General features: G+C 37.0%; 1 protein-coding gene across 1 annotated transcript in view; it reads left to right on the top strand.

The window, feature by feature from the left end:
• TMEM131 (transmembrane protein 131) overlaps window positions 1–22171 on the top strand; it is a 107370-nt gene that overhangs the window by 46904 nt on the left and 38295 nt on the right. The window contains 9 exon segments of the mRNA XM_064502030.1: window positions 6912–7035; window positions 8019–8135; window positions 8864–8986; window positions 9905–9985; window positions 12987–13137; window positions 13222–13278; window positions 14230–14291; window positions 19631–19739; window positions 21660–21768. Of these exon segments, the coding sequence (XP_064358100.1) occupies window positions 6912–7035; window positions 8019–8135; window positions 8864–8986; window positions 9905–9985; window positions 12987–13137; window positions 13222–13278; window positions 14230–14291; window positions 19631–19739; window positions 21660–21768 (933 nt within the window).

Here is a 22171-nt window from a genome sequence, read left to right on the forward strand (position 1 = left end):
AGCTGCAAATAGCTAGAGGCTAGGGGACTGTTCTGGGTACGAAACTTTGTATGCTTGCCGCAGTCTAACACTTTTGCCTAGGTATCTGCTATTTGCTCCTGTCTGAGAGATGATACTGCTTTAACCCAGGTGGACCTTTGATAGGTCTGTTACGACTGTTCTTACAATTATTTTAGCAATTGCCAAAGATGCTAAAAAAAATACAGTTAAAATATAAATGCGGGAAAAATTTTGTTAGACTATCAAATTTCATGAGGAACTTGTCTGGACTGAATGTTGAGTTATATGTATCTTTACTCCCAACAGTCCGAAATCTAAGTGGGAAGCTCTAGGTTGACTTCAGTTCTCTCTCCAGTCTCATTAAAGATAACAGGCAGAGGAGAAGGGTTATCTGCTGAATTTATATTCTTTACTTTTAGTAACAGAATTGTATCAACTTTGTAAATCAAATCTGCATTTTTACAGAGGTGTTTAAACTATGGGCAGTAAGAGGAGATGTAATTACTCTATTAAAATGGCAGTTTCTCATTTCATGTTTGCTTCACAGTGAATAGTTGGATGCTTTTGTGAATTAAGTTTGAGACAATCGAGCATTTTTTTCCCCAACTCTCTTTGCAGAAGCTGGTTTCTTTTAGGTGAAAGAATCTCCCTATTGATCTCTAAAGCAGAAATTAATTCAATCACAAGGACTTGCTAAAAGTATACTGCAGACACTCTAGCTTGGCCATTGGAAAGAGTGGAGTTGCAGCGCGAAAGAACTTCAGCACAGGCTTATTTATGCATCTGAACAGGCATCTCACCACATGTTAGTTACCATCTTCTCATCCAAGTTGTGCTACCTGTTTTTATCAGTGTCGGTGGACTTAGCATTATGTAGGCATGTGACTGCTCCAGGAAATTCTTCTATAAAATTTGGCACCAGGCAATACTGTCCTTGTGCAGATTATTATGAGTTGGTAATCCACAGTTTGGAGAGCATCTCTTAGTTGATTACTGCTTGAAATACAGATTCATTAAGGGTGTGTGGCGCACACTGCTTTACTTGGATTTTCTCATCTCTGATGAGAGAAAACACCTGATGTTATTTAGATTTCTGTAGATTTGACTAACATCAATTTTAAGGTATATAAGCAAGGCTGTATTTGAGCAAAAGAAAATATTAGGCTTATTATTACAAAATCAGAAGGGTCAATAAAAAATTAAAAATATATATATATATATTTCCAGCAGTAGAATTCCTTTTTAGTGACTTCTGCCTTTATCCCCTATATCTCTGCTGTGGTGTACCAACCTGATATCTGCTGGAGGGATAACACAGCAGGGCACAAGCAATCCAGGAGGTTTCTGGAGTGCATTTGTGACAACTTCCTAACACAGGTGACTGAGAAGCTAGCAAGGAGAAGAGCTCTGTTGGACCTCATACTTGCAGACAAGGAGGAACTGATCTGAGATGTGAAAGTCAAGGGCAGTCTTGGCTGTATTGGCTACAAGGTCATGCAGTTCAGGATCCTGTGAAGGGGAGGAAAAAGGCAAAAAAGCGGGATCACAGCCCTGGACTTCAGGAGAGCAGACTTCAGCCTGTTCAGGGACCTGGCTTGGAAGAGTCCTATGGGATATGGTCCTGGAGAGAAGAAGGTCCAAGAGAGCTGGCTGATGTTTGAAGATCTCCTCCAAACTCAAAAATGGTCCATCTCAAGAGGCAGGAAATCAAGCAAAGGCAACAGAAGGCCTGCGTGGATGAACAAGGAGTTCCTAACTAAACCAAACATAAAAAGGAAGTGTACAGGTGTGGAAGCAGAGGCAGATGACCCCAGAGGAATACAGAGATACTGTCTGAACATGCAGGGATGGGGTTAGGCTAAAGCCCACCTAGAGCTGAAACTGGCAAGGGACATGAAAGGCAACAGGAAGGGCTTCTGTACATACATGAGCAGCAAAATGTGAGCCTGCTACTAGATGGGGCAGGGGCCCTGGCAACAAAGGACACTGAAAAGGCAGAGGTACTGAATGCTTTCTTCACCTCAGTCTTTACTGGTAAGACCAGCCCCGGAAATCCCAACTCCCTGAGACCAGAGGGGAAGTCTGGAACAGTGAAGACTTACCTTGGTGGAGAAGGATCAAGTTAGGGAACACTTAAGCAAACTGGATATGCACAAGTCCATAGGCCTTGACGAGATACACTTGCAAGTGCTGAGGGAGCTGGCTCATGTCATTGCAAAGGCACTCTAAATCATCTCTGAAAGGTTGTGGCAACTGGAGCAGGTTCCTAAGGTCTGGAAGAGAGCAAATGTCCCCTGTATTTTCAAGACAGCCAAGAAGAAGGATTCAGGAAGCTACAGGCTCGTCAGCCTCATCTTGATCCCTGGGAAGGTGATGGTGCAACCAATCCTGGATACTTTTTCCAGACATGCAAAGGACAAGAATGTGATTGAGAGTAGTCAGCACAGATTTACAAAGAGGAAATAATGCTTAACCAACCTGATAGCCTTCTATGATGAGATGACTGGCTTGGTGGATGAGGGGAGAGCAGTGGACATTGCTTGTCATGACTTTGGTTAGAGTTTTGATAATATCTCCCATGACATTCTCATAGACAAGCTGAGGAAGTGCGGGCCAGGTAACTGGTCAGTGGGGTGGATCAAAAACTGGATGAACTGCTGGCCTCAGAGGTTTGTGATCAGTGGCACAAAGTCAAGCTAGAGACCAGTCGCTAGTGGTGTCCCGCAGGGGTCGATACTTGAGACGGTACTGTGTAACATCTTCATTAATGACCTGGACGATGCGAGGAAATGTACCCCCAGCCAAGTTTGTGGATGACACAAACTGGGAAGAGTGATTTAGAGAGGAACCTCTACAGTCTGAAGAAATGCTGTTGGCCACCTTTGCCACAAGGGCACGTTGCTGGCTCATGTTAACTTGTCCACCAGGACCCCAGGTCATTCTCTGCAAAGCTCCTTTCCAGCCAGTCTGCCCCTAGCCTGTACTGGCGTTGAGGGGTTATATCTCCCCAGGTGCAGAACTTGGCACTTCCCTTTGTTGGACTTCATGAGGTTCCTCTCTGCCCATTTCTCCAGCCTGTCAAGGTTCAGTGAATTGTGATAACTGCTGAATGACTGCTTCCCTACTAGTTGTTTTTACAGGCTTTAGCCTCTCAAATATGCTGACTTACGTTCTCCTCTTTTAAGCATTGGAAAAGTGTTCAGGCCTTAAAAGACTGTTAATATTCGGAGCATTTCCTGGGATATTGAATTTTACTTTCAAACCACCTCTCTGATGGGAGCAGGCTGGCACTTCAGTATTACCTTTTCATTCAACATATTTTTCTTGGTGTTGTGTTTCACACAATATGCATCATAACATCAGAACTGTTTTAAGTACAGCTTTTAAGTTTCAGTGCATAGTTGGCTCTCCGTAGAGGCCACATGGGACATACTAGTCCTGTAGATGACTTCTGTGTAATGCAGTACTTAAAATCCACCTTGTCTTCTGTTAATTCCTGCTGTTGTGGTGGACTGGACTGGAACTGTACTGCTTTATTCTTGGTTTTGGTTGCTAAACTCTCTAAGACAACTGGTTGGAGTGCAATGTACAAGAGGGAGAGTATGGTTGCCCCTTCTTAGGGAACTACTGAAGTTGCTCAAGGGGAAGAGAAGCATCCAGAAACTGCAGTGTGTGACAAGCAAGAGAATTACAATACAGAGCTGGTGGGAACATGTCTTCAACTGGAGAGACTCAGAAACTACAGTGAAAACTAGGGAGCAGACAACTAAACCTCAGGAGTGATTGAAAGAGCACAGCACATCTTGCTGCAAGTCAGTCATTAGCTACAGTCCAGTATGGAAGCAAGAGCATGGTTGCAAAGGTAGGACGTAGGCTGGGGAGAATTCTGGATGAAAAAATATTCACAAGATCTCTTATCTAGTTCCTTTCTAGTTACCCATTCTTCTCAAGATAAAATCCTAGCAAAGGGAAAGCAAGTTTCAGCTTCTAGCTGCTCATTCTTTTATACCTTCCTCCATTAGATTAAGGGAACTGTTGAATACTGAGTATTTTCTTCTCATGAAAATAGAGATAACTTCCATAAACTATATTCCCTGTGTTTGCATATATTCATACATCTTACTAAGACAGTTCATGCAGCTGAAAATTAGAAAGCTCACTCCAGTGCAAAAGAAAAAAAATCATTGTTCAATTATTATAGCGGTGTACGTACAATGTAATGTCACCCAGTATTTAACACAGTCAAAAACAAGCCTGGCGGGACTCTTATTTTGTTTTAAACCACTTGTTCATGTGCACTATGTGAACTAGCAGTTCTTATTAAACTTTTAATAATATAGTTTAATGCCTTTATGTTGCTGTAACTGAGTGAACTTTTTCTTGGGAATCAGTAAAGACAGCGTCCAAAACTTGTGAATAATGTGATTTGATAATCCATTTACCCCACAGGTTCTCTGTACCTCTGGAGACCAAGAGTGTGTTCGTGCATGCTGCTCTGTGTACTCTGGTTACACAGCCAAAAAAAAAACTGTCCTAAAAAAAAAGTCTTCCATCTCATACTGGAAGAGGCCATGTGGAATAAGTGCCTTGTTATCTCCGTATGCACCAATTTAAAATGGCAGTATGGGAAGTTTGAGCATGTAAAAGCACATCAGTCCATTTATGGGAGTGAGGGGAAAAGTTATGTGGAAAAAAGCTGTGGTAGAAGCATATCTGAAACTGTGGCTTTGAGTGAACATAACCGGGGCTGCTTTGGATTGGGGGGAGGGGGGGAACCCTACAAAAGTCAGAATTTGCTTATTGGCAAATGTTAGCACAATGATGATATTTATGTACTTCTGTTTGCATAGCAAAAAAAAAAAATTTTTTTTTCTTTGAGGTTTTTTGTGTCAGTAGAATCAGAAAGTAGTTGTTTAAGGCATGGCCACTTTTTTAAAAGAATGAATCCACTGAGAAATTGCTGCCTCTAACAAAAGCTTGTTGACATCTTTCAGTTTCCAGGGGCAGGTAGACCATTCAAGCCTATCTATACTTGTGTCCGTGAAAGTGTTTAAAATATCGGTCAGAATTTGGGGAGGGGGGAGGGGTGAATAGATGACTCTGTACTAGATGACACTTCGCTCGGTTGTGCTTTGGTTATTTTTTTTAGCTGTGGGGGATAGGGGTGTTGGCACTGTTTGGGTATTTTGGGGGGTGAGGCTGTTCTCATTTGAATTCCTCTCTAGGTTGATAAGCTTTTCCTTAGTAAATGGAGAAGAGATGTATAGGTTTACTGTTTGATTCTTTTGGTCAGCAGTGTAGTGGTTGCAACAGTTATGCAAAACATCATAGCTGATAAACCCTTTCTCCTTCTAATATCCTTACGTATACTGGCAACAGATACGGATACTTTATGTTAGGGACTTAACCAGGATGTTGGGTTTTGCGCAGATCATTGGTAAGGAGAGGAGTTATATTTCCCCAGTGCTTGTTCTGTAAGTTAGAGAGTAAGTTGAAAAGATGGTGTGAAAAAGAGGGATCAGGATCAATTGCTTGTTGATAGGTGTGAAATTAGGAGAGTTGAGCAAGCAAAGAGGTCTACAATAGTAGAGTGCAGAAATATGTATATTTTACTCTTTAAAGTGATGATGCATTTTATTAAAGGTTTATAACTGTATCTCTGAATTGATACTGTGGTCTTTAGCATCTATCTGTTTAGCCCATTATGTTTCATGAGTAGAAGGCACTGCCCGTTATCAGAATAGCTTTGTAAATTGTGGTATAGGGTGATTGTTATCACTCAGTGCAGTCTTTAGTCTATAACAAACTTAGGCTGCTTTACTTAATGAGAACACTCAGCTGAAAAACTATGCAACTGCAATAGCACTTATTAATTTGACCTGTTAAACAAAATTAACAGAGGATAGCAGAACTGCTGCCTGTTACTGGTCATCATCACTTTTGGTACTACAGATAGCTTTTCTTACAGTTTTACAGTCTTTGCAAAGTTTGGAGTAGGTGACACGAAAGGGGAACAGAATGGGTATAAGCTTAAAGTTAAGAAGTAACTACTTTGAATTCCAAAATTTTATTTGGAGAAAATTGTGATTGACACACTTAATTAGTGATTTGGTGCTGATGACTAATATGTATGCATTACCAAGTATGAAAAAAAAATTCTAAAGACATACCAAAGTCTGAAAAATAATTAGCGAAACTGAAGCATTTCTTGTCTTGTAAGCACATATGAATTGCTGTAGGTAAAAAGAAACAATCCTAATGCTTATGTGGAGTAAATTATTAGTATGACTCTTACTGAAAAAAAAATTCAGTTTGTTTAACTGTGTGGCTCCTGTGTTGAGATTAATTCTAGCATTTATGCCTAAAGAACCTCAATTTTTTCCTTGAGATATGCATAATTGTTGTAAATGTCTCTGTACCTAATTCCCTAGAGCATATCATAAAATACAATACAATAGAAATTCTGGGTTCTAGGTAAGAGTACTTGCAATCTATCAGGAAGAAAGTTTTGCATAGACTTTTGTCTAGGGTATATTCTGTTTCCTCAAAGTTGCTTTGCACAAACTTTTTTTAAGAGGATTATTTAGAGATTCTGGTGCAGGAATAGAAAATTTTCTGCAGTAGAAACCTGAGAAATAACATTTAATTTCATATAGGTATCAATTTATAGGAATGATACAATGTTATGGAAAACTTCAGAAAAATAAAATGATGAGAAAAAAGTTAAGTCCCTTGTGTTCCTTTAAGGTGCAATTTGCATATATTACTTCAAAGAAACATTTAATGGAAACTTTATTATCAGTATTCATCACTGCTATATTTATTTCCTATCTGATTTAATGACACAAAGTTCAATTTTATATAGCATTGATTAAATGCTAGCATTTTAAAATTATTTTCTTTTTTGACAGGCCAGTTGGAATGCCAAAAATGGAAAAAGTTTACCTACATAATCCTAGCTCAGAAGAAACAATTACATTAGTATCAATATCTGCTACAACATCACATTTTCATGCATCATTTTTTCAGAATAGGGTAAGTTGTTCTGCTTTCTCAAAATGAGCTTCAGTTTTCTGAATGAGAGCTTGTTTTCCCCCTCCACTTCTTTAAATGAGCTACTTACTGCGATAATTACAGACATAAAACTAGATACCTTGGTTCTCAGTCTCATACCAGTTACCAAGTGAATTTGAACTGAGCATAGACATATACACAAACCTATAAGAGGAGGAGGAGTGGAATATTTTGTAGGAGTTCTAACTACTTTGGAAGTATATGCTGTCACTGACAATTTAACAGCAGATATCTTTTGTTGCTGAAGTGACTAATAAATATACTGTACCTTAGAGCACATACAGCATCAAACTGTTTTTAGAATCTTTATGAAAACTGTAAGTCCAAAGAAGTGATATTAGTCTGAAGCAGGTATACTCCAACACAGGTGTAACTGCCACAATTATGTCACAAGAACTTGGAAGTTGAAAGGCCTGGCATCAGCAGGGTAAACTCTTAACTCAATTACTGTCAGATATAGTCCTCCAGTTTCAGTTTTGTCTGTTGGGCCTGTCGTTTAGCAGGGGCCATGTAAAATGCTAAAAATAATAATAATAATAAAAAAATCTTCCTTTGGAAACCCTATGAGCAGCCTTTCTCACTTATGAAAGTTTTGCAGTAATTGTTCTTCAGTGCTCTGTGAACTGTCAGTCAAAATATTTCTGCCCTGTGTTGAATTCTGAACTTACAGTTCAGAATAACTTAAAAACTTAGAAGACTTACATTCAATTAAATTTAAACTTGCACTAGATAATAGTTGTAAAATATTATTTTGACTTTTATTACACGTTTGTTTAAAACTTCTACTTACCTTTTCCTAGATCTGCAATAGACTTTCTAATTTCAGTTCTCCATAAAGAACATTTGGAGATCTTCTGTAGCACAAAAAATTTTATTCAGCTGCAAGGTTAATGTTCTCAATAAACAGTTTTGCTTCTTGCTTGGCTTTTCTTTTTTCACCCCAGAAAATTCTTCCAGGAGGCAATACATCCTTTGATGTAGTTTTCCTCGCAAGAGTAGTTGGAAATGTGGAGAACACTTTATTTATTAACACTTCTAATCATGGGGTATTTACTTACCAGGTAAGAGGAGTAAGTGGAGAATGCTCTTGGAAAAAGTTGTAAAATGTGAAACGACTAGAACAGTATATATTGTTGCATGTTTAACCATCTGAGGGTATTTGTACGTTGTTCTTTATCAGACAAGCTCGTTGAAGTTTACATCCCAGATGCTTGTTGTAACAGTTATGCCAGTAAAAACATCTGTGAGGAAACACTGTAAACCAAATCACTGATTTAGTTTTAAAACCCTCTCAACAACTTTTTTGCCTGTGTTGTCTTCATGGCTTATCGCAGTGATCCAGCTCATTCAGTACAGCTCCATGCTTGTCTGATCCAATGACAAGACAGTTTTATTCACTAGGTGGCAGAAAACTATTTGCCTGAGATTCAAAAAGATGACTGTAGAATGGTACCACTAAAGGATATTTTACATCTTTTTAACTTTTAGCTCTAGTATATAGTATTTCAGAATATCAAAAAAAAAAAAAAAGAAGTCTTTCCACTTCCTCTTCTCTAAGTATGTCAGCTTTGGGAGAAGTAGTAGCTACAAGAAATACCTGTTAGCTGCACACTAAACCAGTTTATTTCAGTGCTTTATCATGGTATTTCTTTTAAATGTTCAGTTAGAACTATACTTTAAACTTAATTAGAAAACTATAATGGGTAGACTGCTAAAATTGGCATGTTAGGCTCTATGACAACTACTTACAGTTACTTAAGCTTGTTTTTATCCTTTTTTTCTGAACCAGGTGTTTGGCATTGGAGTACCGAACCCCTATCGGTTGCGCCCTTTTATTGGGGCAAGAGTTCCTGTAAATAGCAGTTTTTCTCCTATAATAAGTATACATAACCCTCACAGTGAACCATTGCAGGTGAGCTAAAGAGGGGGACATCTAATATTTGTTTATGTTCGTGGTATTAAACTGAAATTTTATTTATTTTGAAATGTCTTAAAATTCGATTTAAATTGCAAAGCTACTTGAAGCCAAGTTTTTCCCCATTATATAAATGTTTCTGTATGTTTAAATGCAAATTAGTCATACTAAAAACTGCAGATTATGCTCATAAATCTTAGTTTGCTAAATTGGGGTTTAACTGTGAAATCTGTATTTTTAAAAGTGGTCATGATTACTGCAAAAGAAAGAACTAAACTTCACTGGTAATTAAGAACAGTACTGAAGCAAACAAAATAAAATACCTCATGTGTATTGAACCCAACTAAGACTCCTAGTTCCATTTTGATTGTTTTGCATCAATATGATTTCATCATCATCCAGAAACTTCAGGAGTAATCTGTATTTATTACTGATCAATTTTATTATTGATCAATAAGGAAAGAAAAATGCTCTCTTCATTTGACAAACAGCTGTCAGAAATGTCCACCAATTAAATGCAAATACAGTAAAATTAATTTCTCTCTAGACTTTTTGAAGAAGAAGGGATATAGCAGAACTATAACTTCTCATAGCACGTGGTGGCTTTACAGTGCAAACTAGTATGTAACAATGGCAAGAACTGATGTCTGAAGTGATGTCTGTACCTAACCAAACAAGTAAAGGAGTAGTCCATTGATGACTGTGATGTGATTCTGTTAAATAAATGATCCATAAAACGTGAGATGCTACAGAAAGCATTTGAGCTGTACAACTGGCAAATAGTTTTATCATCATCCAAAGTAAACTTGTAAGAAACTGTAATAGTATTGCTAAGCTATAGCATTGTACGTTATAATCTCCAATCCAGACTCCCTTTATTACTGAGTGTTAACATTTTCCTGTTATCCTCCCTAGGTGGTAGAAATGTATTCCAGTGGAGGTGATCTCCACTTAGAGCTTCCAACGGGTCAGCAAGGAGGTACAAGGAAGCTGTGGGTGAGTAGTAAAGTCTTGTAACATTCATTGTACTTTTTTATTATTATTCTAACTTCATTTCTTGTCACATAATCATTAAAAACACTACATAAAAATTGAAACAGTAACAGGTGTATTAATTGTATAGTAGTAGGAACTGAAGGAAGGCTTAATTAAAAGAAGCCATTCATGTTGAGCTCTGCTTTTTTGAAATGAGAGGAGCAAAGTGATTCCTGGTAGAATGGATTACACCCATCTAAACATACAGGACAGTGTAGATCCTCTCATGGCCCATGAGCTGGATCTAGCCCATAAGAAAAATATACAAACAAAATATGGAAAAATTATTTTTCAAAACTGAGGAAATCCTTGCTGCAGTCATTCTGGATGAAAAGAGTGTACATATATTGAAAAAGCAACTGGATGAATTTATGGAAGAAGCAGCTGTTGAGGGCTATTAAATATAAAGGTGATGTGTCTAGCTGCAGTAAATCCTTGGATCCTGAATCAATAATGGCTGGAAACTGTTCTGGAAAGTATGCCTATGTGCACACCCTGTGGTTACTCTACTTTACATATCTGCTTCTGGAGATAGGACACTTGGTCTGGCCTATTAAATCTGTTTGTTTTGTGTTCTTCACAAACCAAAAAAATTTTAAAAGCATTCTAAAGGTAAAGTTTTAGCTTCATGCTGTATGTCATAGTTGGTAACATCAGACTAGAAATGGAACCTGTTCTCCTCTTTGATTGAACTATTCCTTTTCTTTGATTTCTTATTTTTGTCTGGAAGAGACTTCTAAGTCATTAGGCTCCAACCCTTGTCTCCATCTGGCTTGCTCAAGCATGTCGTTAGTTGCTGACAGTTACATCTGCTGTAGTGAGTAAAGCCAGAATATTTCCAAGTGAGCCAAGGAGAAAGATCACAAAACTGAATTCCTGACTTTTTTGGAGAAAGTCCATGAGCATGGCAGTATCTTAGTCTTAGATATGAAAGTTGCAAAGAAGTGAGTGTGAATACAGATCACAAGCATTTTGTAAAATGCGGTGGAGAAAACAAACAGATGCTGAGAGTTATATATAAGCAAGCATTAGAACTGGATTCAAAAAAGAAGGTCCTAATGTTTTGACACTACTTTAGTCAAACAACTGTGCTTCTAAAGAAAACCCCTTCCTTGCCAATACAACATAGCTCAAGGGGAATGTTGAATTCTCTAACCATAGGTAGTAGCTATAAAGAAAAGAACAGAATTCTTTTTTTTTTTTTTTTTTTTTTACTCTGCTTTATTTCTAGTTCTGTTTCTTGAGCATGTAGCTTTTCAGCTTCTCTAGGCCAGATTGCCAATTGAAAGCAGGTAACAAAGGATCTAGATATAGTTCTTGATGACATAAGTTTGAAAGCATTCAGTGTATTGCATGGGAAAAGCAAGTAGGTAAATACTAGTCAGCATTAACCCCTTTGTTTCATGGAAAAGCAGTTAGGTTAATATTAGTCAGTGTTAACCCCCTTGTTTTTACTATCAGTCGTTGATATTAGGAACAACAAAACGACTGGAAGAAATTAAACCAATAGCAGGAGGTGCCAAAATATACCGTTGTATTGGTTATGTCAAGAGCTGCCTTGCATTAAGAAAAAGCTGCAAAATAGAAGAAATGATTTGAAATATGATATTGTCTAAAATCACCTTGATGCCAAGTGTTTGGATGAAATGGTCCAGATTTGCAGGAGTATTTTTGTAATTGCTATTTAAAAGTACTTCAGTCATCTGACAGACCTTAGATCCCTGGGTTATTTATACAGAAGAGTCACATCACATCCTTGGAAACATTAATGAACACCTGTATTATGCTAGATCTGTGAATTGTGAAAACTAGAGTACCCAGTGTAAGTTTAAATCTAGGGACTTGCCAAGTAGTAGCAGTTGAAACTAGTTACTTAGATAGGTGACACTTTTCAAAGCCTACGTCTGGAACTGTTCCATGCAAAATATTGCTGGACATCTACAATAGATCAGTATGCATTTATACTACAGAAAGTGTAGAAGAGATGTATAAGGCAACATGCAGCTATTTGGATTATGTCTTGACCAGTTTCCTCCTTCAAAAATATAAGAGAGAAGCTGTCAGCTGAAAAAACATCAATGCGAGACAAGGGTTACTCATCAGAAATTCCTACTTTCTACCTACTATATTTTCATTTAAAGTGGAAAAATCTTCAAATTTGAAATCAAGATTTTCATCTTCTATTAAAAAAAAAAAAAAAATCCAGCTCATCGAGCCATAATGTGATGGGGAACGTATGCCATGTTAGTATTTCAGCCGTGGTTCTAAAGCTGGTATTGCATTGCAGCTGTGTCCAGCAAATACAGAAAGATTTGTCTTTCAAACTTGGAGTGCAGATTAGGACTAAAAGAATGGGCTTGGCATAGAAACAACAACGCGTTTTGACTTTTTGCTGTAAACTGCTTGGTGATTAATAAACTTGCAACTCTTCAGGCTTCGGGTTACTTACGATTCTGCATTTAGTTACATGATTTTGACATCTGCTTCTATATTTTTGGAACTGTATATGCCTTATATTTGGGGGGGTTTGGGGGGGGGAGGAGCAATTGGAATGTGTAAGATCAATGTTTGATGTTACTGCGCTCTGACTTTTTTATCACTAGATTTTGCGCTTTAATGATTTCTGCCAACTTAGTTACTCTACCATTTTTTACCACAATTCTGATTTATCAAATGGGACATGGAATTCCTCTCGTGTATACTTATTTTTAATCAGTCATTAATGCAAGGAAATTTTTTTCTGATAATCATCATATTCCCTGATTAAAACAATCCTTACTAAATTTAATGGTAACTTTAAAAAACGTGCAGCCTCTATTTTACTGGTTTTTACTTCTTTTTTTTTTTTTTTCCCACCCCTCTTAATACAATTGTACTCAATGCTTCTATTGTAATTTTTTGGTGTGGCAGCTCTTTTTGTAATTACTGCACTCTCATTGGTATGCTTTGATTATTTTATTAGGAAATTCCTCCATATGAAACAAAAGGAGTGATGAGAGCCAGCTTTTCTTCAAGAGAAGCAGATAATCATACAGCCTTCATTAGAATAAAAACAAATGCCTCAGACAACACAGAATTTATCATTCTCCCTGTTGAGGTAGAAGTTACAACAGGTTTGTAGAAAACTATTTATTGAAATTATTCAGCTTAATTTATTTTTAACAGAATAAAAAATGGTAACTTTATTTATTTTTAAGCTCCAGGAATCTATTCATCCACAGAAATGCTAGATTTTGGAACACTACGAACACAAGGTAAATTATATTTCTGGCTACGAAGTATTTTCAGGGTGGGGGAGCCCACTTACCTTTGTACTATTCAGGGTTGCTTGTGGGATGATGATTTTTTAGGAGCCTGATTTTCAAAAATAGGACAAAACTGTGTTGAAACTCTGCACAAATGTACCCACCTATGAGTAAATTTGGGCTATGTACAAGCAAACAGTTTGCACATCCAGTTGTATGGCTAGTAATGAGACACATGTTGGACTTGCACAGTTACACATGATGTTTCTGAAAAACAGCATTAGTTATCTTACTACTTCTATCTGCATAAGTTTTATTGATCCTTCCCCCCCCCCCCCCAACCCTGTTAGGGAATGGTAAAGGTGTTCTACATCAAATTTGGTGTTTGATTTGATCTTTTGTGCTTTTTTTGAAGTGCTACTTAAACATTTGTGTCAAACATCTTATATTTTTAATGGAAATTGTTCAGTGAAATCAAAAAATTTACAGTATACACATGGCAGAAAGCACAGCTGAAGGTGCTTTCAAAACTGTAAAAAGGTACATCATTCTAGAAAAATAGTCTGCATCTTCTTCCAAAAAAGTGATATAGCTTCTGAAGTATTTTTCCATGCAACTGATTCATTTAACATGTAAAGATTTTTTAAAAACTCAGTTTCTGCTGAATACTGCTGCATCTGACAAAATCATTCATTTTAGCATTAGCCTGTTCATTTCTTGATGTTTTAGAAATCAGAGTGGTTAACTGAAGCTTATAATGTCTACTGATACATAAAAATGTGTTTAAGTGTGTCAGATTCTTGGGACTAGGTATTTTTGACTGGCTATACTGTCTATTAATCTAACTTTTAACACTGAACAATAGTTGATTAATATGAAAAAAAAGCTAGTGCAGATTGTTTGTATAATATTTTTATGTTAATATAGCCTAATAGCCAGGTGTGTTTTGTTCTTTAACAGATCTGCCAAAAATTTTAAATCTACATTTATTAAATTCAGGAACAAAAGATGTGCCAATTACAGTAAGTTTTATTTCTTTTCAATTTGAAACTTTGTACTTGGATTTACCTCTCATAAAAATTGATCATTCACAGATCACTATATGCTGTTCGGAATTGGAAGCTAGGTGATATGTGGCTGATACAACTTTGTTGTCAGACAACAAATAATCTGTATGCGTGGTAAAATTCATTTGCTTTACAGAATCATTTGAACAGTTATTTCAGCATTTATAGGTTGTCTTCATTATCTTAGCTACTTGCAGTTTTTTCAGTTGAGAACCTTAACTGCAGTTCAGCGAACAAGAGATTAATCCCCAGGTCTTTGGGATTCTTTATCTCCGCTACAGAATCCATGAGAATGTATAAAGGTTGTGGGCTAGTGGTGGTCCAACGTGTTAATTTAAAATGAGCAAAGAGTAGCTTTCTAAAGCAGATTGTACAATGACTCTTGTTTTCTTGAGTTTCTCTGCTTTGTAGCTTGAAATATGAAAAAAGACCTGGGAACCTTCTAGAGCCCTCTCTGATGAGATCGCCGCAGCTGTACATAAAGTGCAGACAGCTTTAATACTCCAGTTTTTTGATTTTATACTTGCTATTTTTATCACAGAATTTTGCTTCTATTCTGGTGGTCCACCTTCATTAACTCATACCTTTTTCTCATGTAACTTTTCTCATTGCCACTATTTTTTTCACTTCTTCCCATTCCTCCTCCTCCACTTTGTTTTGCAGATTAATTTTACAACTAGCTATACTTTTTCCCAATGCAGTTCAAAAAGGATGTTGAAATGTTGAAAAGAATCCAGAGGAGGCAAGAATGACTGAAGGATTGGCAAAGAGGATTTACTGAACCCTTGGAGAGCATTGCAGTGCTTTTAAAGCTTGTGTCTATCACTGTAGGGAAGAATATTTTAATAATAGAGATCCAACAAAAACATAAAACAAGATACTAGAAACTGAGGCTAGACAAATTTAGGCTACAAACAGGACACACATTTTTATAATTTTCCACTGTGATAACAGTCCATTGCAATGCTTACTAAATTATTACTCATTGACAATTTTTAAGTCAAGACAAACTTGTAATATTATGCAAACAGGATTTAATTCATGGAAGTCCTAATGCTTATTACATTAGTAAGACTACATGAGCCTCTAAGGTCCCTTATGGCCTTTGAAGTTACGAACTGCCTTCCATGGAGGGTGGTTGCATGTTCTAATTTAAAAGCTCTTTTCTAAAGAGATCTGTATATAACTTTTACAACCAGAAGGTTGGAAAATTTCTTAAATGATTTTTTTTCAGCTATGCCTGTTTTCTTGTTTCATGCCTATCTTCTTAGATTGGCCAGATTTTTGGCATACAGATAGTTTGTGAAGTGTGAAACGTCTTTCCTGAGTGCAAAACAAATAACTTTATACTCAAGCCATCAGTATCACTTCTAATATCTGATAACATATTACCTACTACTTCTGAAAAAGAATCTACCCATTTGTTTAGGCTATGGTCTTTGTAGTACCAGAAGACTATCGTTTGATATTATTTGATAACTTCATTTTACAGGTCATGACAGACTTTTGGGGGATTAATTATTCAGTGTATAAAAGCAGTGAATTTGGGGGTTTTGAAGGCTTTTAGAACTCACTTTTGGCAATGATAAAGTTACCTCACATCTGTCCAAATGTGCTGTATTTCTCAGTGTGTCACATACGGCGTTATGCTCACACATCCTTTTTGATATGCACCAAACACTATACATAATAATTTTGAAAGTCAGTAGTTCCTCTGAGTAAGCAACAATTTTGCTGTGATGTTTGCAAACTATATAACCTTCCTAGCATTTCAAGCACAGTGTAAATTTCTGCTGCTCTGCCAACCACATAAATTTCAAAATGGTCAGCACGAATAAAGAATCCTTGGAAAGAATCTTGTGAATGGGGTATTTCTAGGAAACCTTAAAAAATGGATTCCTGACCCTTTGGAGCTAGAGTTTAAAAGCAGCTGAGGCAGAGCTCTGTCACAAATTTCATCTTAATGTCAGAAGAAAAGGCCAAGGCTATATTTAGCATGTATTTAAGCTTGCTGCTGGAGGAACCAAATATCTTCAGGTCATCTGTGCATGAGAGACTGCTAATAGTGTTGTTGCCAATGTTGTAGTTGTTCCGCCTTTAAATACTTAGTCAGGCTGTGGTCCAACAAATTAGTTCAGGAAAATGAGTCGCTTTTTTTGAGTTTTAAAGCTCTTTATAAAAACTTTCTGATTTGTGTTTTGTAGGGTTTTCCCAATTTTTAGGGAGAATCATGTTTTTTTGTTACTGGATGAACTTCTGTCATGCTATAACAATTAACCATGTAATCAGAAGTCTGATAAATTTGATTGCTGATCACTTTTTGTCTGTCCCTTCTCTAGCATGAAAATTTCATGGGTTTTTAATGGAATTTAAGCCTGTTTGATTGCTAAAAAGCAAAGGCACGCTGTTGAATTTGAGCCGCTGATCACGACTGATGCAAGAAGAACTTGAGGAGACCTGTATATTGTGGCTGAGTTCTGTCTGTTTGACAGTAAAAACATGTATAAAGAAGTACTTGTATGGATTTTTTTGTCACAATTGAGATGCTTTAGAGCAGATTTTTTTTCTCCTCTCATTTTAAGCCCGTGAGAAGTAGCTTGCTTCCAAGTCATGTTTTTAGTCTCCGTGTCTGAGTGCATGTATCCAAGACAAAGTTATCAAGGGAAAGTTAACTTAAAGGATGGAATTCCAGTAGTAGTTCATTTCCATGGTGGTTCTGGGTGGTGCTGTATGGTTTTGCTTTATTTCCTGTGAAAGTTAACTGAAGGTGAAAGTCAGCTGACTAAATGACTCTATCTTAAAGAAAGTGAATAAAACAGTACAGAGGCTGTTCTGACACTAAGGGAAGGAGCCTTAGTGCTGCTTGCATCCACATGGCTATTTTGTCTTGCACTGGGGTAAACTTTGCTTTACTGCCTGTGAGTAAAAGTCCTTGGCCTGGTCTCCCTTTAGAGCCATGTCTGGGAATTTTCTGCCAATGTGCTGGGTGGACGAGCCACAACTATGCTTGGGAGCTCGCTGATAAATGAATAGGAAGGTCGATTGTGTGCCCGTGTTTGAGCCCGTGCTCTTTTCCAGTTCAGTTTATGAGAATAGGTATAGTCTGTGAGCTCTCCCCAGTTACTGCTGCGATAGCACAGTAACTTTCTTTTTCATGTTCTCCAGGATGTTTAAGGTCTGGGATTTTTCGCTGTTGTGTTAAATGTTGAATGTGTTTCCACGCAGCAGGGACAGGAAGCATGAGTGGGGCAGTCCATGGAAGATGCATGTGTTAATGAAGCATGTCTTTTTTTGAAATTCTCCTTCCCATAGAAGTTGCTATTAGGAGGTTTTCTGAGAAAATTGGTGGTACTGGATTCTTGATGGAACTTGTTTTTTGCATGTTTTCTTACGACTTGCTATGTAGAGTTTAGTTTTGATGATTTGTAAGGCGCATCTCAGGAAACTGCTTTTGCTCAGGCAAATTAAATGATTTATAATTTGAGGAAAATGAAGTTGAAAGGATTGCTAAGGAAGTTTTTTTCCCTTAGTTGTCTTACTGCCATATTTCCTTTTATATCATGCAATCAACAGCAAATGAGAAATGTGCACAATACAGTTAAATTTTCAACAAAGCAGTGCTGAATTCCTTCCTTAATTAAGTTCATTAGCTGTAGACATTTTGAGTAAATCTATCTAGGTTTTTTTGCACTCATGATTTAAGAGATGCACCTCTGAAACCTAACATTTCTCTACAACAGGCAATCCTTTTAGAATATTTCCAGTTTGGTTTGCTGAATGCAATCAGCGTGGTTTCAAACATTAATAATTAAGTAACAGCCATTAGCATTAAAAGAGCTACTAGAAATGGTTATCCTTTTTGCTGTGCAAAAGCTGTGAAGTTGGTTGCGGCTTTGGTTTTGTCTGCTTTAAGGGTTTGGGAAGAGGTTTTTTGTTTTTGTTTTTGCTGTTGTGTTTTTTAAGATACCGCGGGATTTCAGTTTTGCAATATAGAATTTTGTAAGAAGGAAATTGTGATACTGAATTGACTCATGAAGAGAGGTATCAAAAATACCTGTATGACATGCATGTAGATGGGTAATAAAGCTCAGTACTACTGATCCAAAATACAAAATCCTCTAGTTGAGGTAATAGATACTATTCATTAGCTGCAGTAGTAGTCATGCCTGTTTCCTCTAAAAGTCATATGGTCTGCAGAACGTAGTTCTATATGCAAGATGTTATGGCTTTTGGTTGCAAGAAAGGATAGCTTAGCTTGAAATAGCTGTAATTGGTTCCTACTGCTAGTAGTCTGCCCTGCTTCTCTCTGACCAAGAAAGGCTCAGCTGCTTATGAAGCAGGTGCTGGACCTCTGCAGCCCAGTATAAGGTAAACCAGCACTCATTTCAGTTTCCTTAATAAAGTATCTTGTAATTTGCAGCAGTTTAGCAGCTGCTACATGAGCAGCTGAGCTGTTCTTGCAACAGAAGACAGCTGGGGAGCAGGAACCATGGCAGCCATCCCAATTTGAAGTAAAGTAAGAATAGGAGCATTTAAATGCTTGATTCCCAATTCCTGTCTGGGAATCTAGCTAGCTAAATCTAACTATCTATCTATCTAAGGACTTCACCAGCAATCTTCATAGACTCTTCAAATATTGGCATTCAGAATCTGTAATTCTATGACAGAATTGTTCTAGTCATGCCCAATACACCTTTTACATTTAGTTTAAAATAGTAACTCTCAGTACAAAAGCTGATCTTGTAAAATGTCATTACAGAGCAACTGTAATCTCAGAGTTACAAAATAGTTCTCTATACAGTTAATTTTTTTTTCCTGGCAATTCTGCAGGCTTAGCATGGGATCATAGGCAAGCTAGGTTCGTCTTGCCTTGTGTATCATCACCATTAATTACATAAGTCAGTTAACAGCTTTGTTAATGAGTCAACCAGAAACAAATATACGCTATAGCTATTTTAACCCTGCAGCATTAAGAATAAAAAAATAAGATCTTATTTAAACAAATCTTTCTTCTATTTTATTAAACAAGTATTTTGTAGTTAGGTTTCTGTCCATACTTCATCCAACATTTCCAAAGAGAATTCTCTATTGCCCACTCTCCTCCACGCTGACTACCCAAGTAATTTGTAGGACCTGAAAAAAATTCTACAGTATCTTATAGTGCTGCTTTGTTATAGTGAAGACAGACCTGTAAAAACTCAGCAAAAAATAATTGCAGTTGTAACAACCACTTTGAAAAACGCGTGAAAGCTGTACAGTGTGTTAACAATGATGAATTTTTATTCTGTTTGCAGAGTGTTAGACCTACGCCACAGAATGAAGCTATAACAGTGCATTTCAAGCCAGTTACGTTAAAAGCCTCTGAAAGTAAATATACCAAAGTTGCAAGTATTAGCTTTGATGGTAAGTAGTACTCCTCTCTTCCTGGAACATTTCAAATTCTTCTTAAAATTTACTGAAACTTTGTGAATTATTTTCCAGTTCTCTTAAGAAAATTGTATTTGTCATTTTGGGGGAAAAAATTGGATTTTCCCTACCTGGAAAGGGCTTACATTTCTTCTAACTTCTGTTTTCAAAGGGATCACTTCTGACATTACAAACAGCAAGTAGCTTCAACCAATAACAAATAATAGTGAGAAGAGAAGGAATTCCTAAGCAATCGTGTGTGTGCATGTAAAAACTGAATGTTAGATTTCTGTGAAACATAAGCAATGTTCTTATGTTAAAACACTAATTGTTTAAATGTATCGTTAGTCCAAATAGATGTCTGTGTTGAAAAACCCTGTCAAAGCAGGGCAGATTCCTCACAATATATAATTAGAAGAGAATGTATCCCTTGAGTTGCCCTTTGATCTTCCACAAATTTAAAAAAGAATCCAAAATTTTTTATTTCTCCCAAAATTATGTTTTATTTGGAATGCCCCCAAGGTGTAGAACCTTGACATGCTCTTGAGAATGTTACTGTGAATGTCGGCTTGTTTTGTTTTTGCCATCTTGCATGCATATTAAAGAAAAAGGCAGGGGGAGAGGGTGGTGAAACTTTTCACTGGTTCCTTTCCTACAAGGAGATGGAAATGTATGCTCCTACTGACTTTTACTGATACCTTTATGGAAGAAGTATATTGGTTCATTTCCCTCCTACATAGTGTCACCATAAATATCATGCTGACGTTTCGTGGAAAGGCACCTCCATTTTTATTAAAGATTTTAATCAACTGTGAGAATGCTATTGCCCTACTCAGAAGTTACAGCTTTAAGTTACTAGTTGATGCTGTAAATGTCAGCCTGGATTGCTTAAAATTGGAGGTATATAGATGCAATGTTTTTATTTCAGATAGACTTGATTTTTAAAAGTTGCATGGATAGAGGATTTTTTTTTAACTAATTAACACTTTAGATTTAAAAAGTTTAAGGTCTATAACATGAGTGAAATATGTTTTAGCTTACAGATTAATTTTGAAATAGTTGAACTATGTCAACCTGGCATAATAATACGTCCAGTTTTTGAAACTGGAGGGAGTTTTGTGTGAAGGCCTACAGACTAAAGTATGGTAGATTTTGGAAGGAATGATAGGTGGAAAAAAAATCCAGTCAAGCTACTTGCTGGATTTACTGGATTGACTGGTGACTTATTTTCAGTAAAGCAGCCAGCCATAAATGATGTTTGCTCCTTCAGCTGTCCTAATATATATGCAGGTGCCTTAAGGATTGGTGGTTTCCACCAACCAGATTTGAATCCCTTGACTGTGGTGTTTCTAACAGGGTAACATTGTTCTGTGGGCTTCATTCTTAGGGCTTATATAGTTTGAGTTCTTACCAGGATTCTGGTTATGTTTCTGTGAGGTTTAGACTATCTTTTATTTTTAATTTTTTATTAAAATGTTCTGCTTTCTTGTTCCCAAATCCTGCCTGTCTGGTAGTTTTAAATAGGGAGTGTAGTCATCTCAAGTTTCTGTTCTGTTAGTGGAGAGATGGATATATCCATGCTTTAAGTGGGGAATGCAGCTCACCTAGGATCTGAATTATCTTCTGAACATGTCTGAGTTACTTCTTTGACTAGACTTTCCTAAGGTGGATAAGCTTACTAACTCAGGCATGTCTCCTACCTGGAGTAAAGAAGGAGGGATTCAGAACTCTGATCTTTTACTTCCTAGATTTATTCTATGTCAGTTCTTTGAAATTTCCTTACGATCCATTTTCTTCTTCAGTGGTGCTTTATCTCTGGTCTAGCTCTGTGCTTTTATTCTTCCATTCATGCTGGTCTAACCTGATAGATCATTTCTTGTCTGCTCTAACAAGCTTCATATGTTCTCGTGTGTACAGCATCAAAAGCGAAAAAAGCATCACAGTCTTCTGGAAAAATAACCGTTAAAGCAAAAGAGAAGAGCTACTCCAAACTTGAAATACCATATCAAGCAGAAGTATTGGATGGGTAAGCTTACAATTGTTGAACATTGCTCAAAAACTAAATGCTGAGAATTAGCTGATGCAGAGAGGAATTTGTCTTTTATGGAGAAGGAGGGGATATAAAGAGGTGGTGCCTTGTCTTCTAAGCCTGGAGCTTGTTTAGAACTACAATTACTGGTTTGAATTTTTCTGTTCTTATATTAGTAGATGAGGTAGTCTTGATAATACATAAGCTAGTTTCAGGAAATGGATTCAAAGTGATCTTCCTGAGTTGTCTGTCAGAGTAGTTGAAGGCTCTGATGAGACATCTTCAGAATGCAGAATTGGAAAGTTTTCCAGTTTTGTGTGTGCTATTCTAACACTATAATTTGAAGTGAGGGTAGAGAAAATAGTTTTAAGCAAAATTCTGGGAAAACTGTCAGTACTTT

The sequence above is a fragment of the Dromaius novaehollandiae genome, chromosome 1 (assembly GCF_036370855.1).
Source record: "Dromaius novaehollandiae isolate bDroNov1 chromosome 1, bDroNov1.hap1, whole genome shotgun sequence".
Taxonomy (NCBI): Eukaryota; Metazoa; Chordata; class Aves; order Casuariiformes; family Dromaiidae; genus Dromaius; species Dromaius novaehollandiae.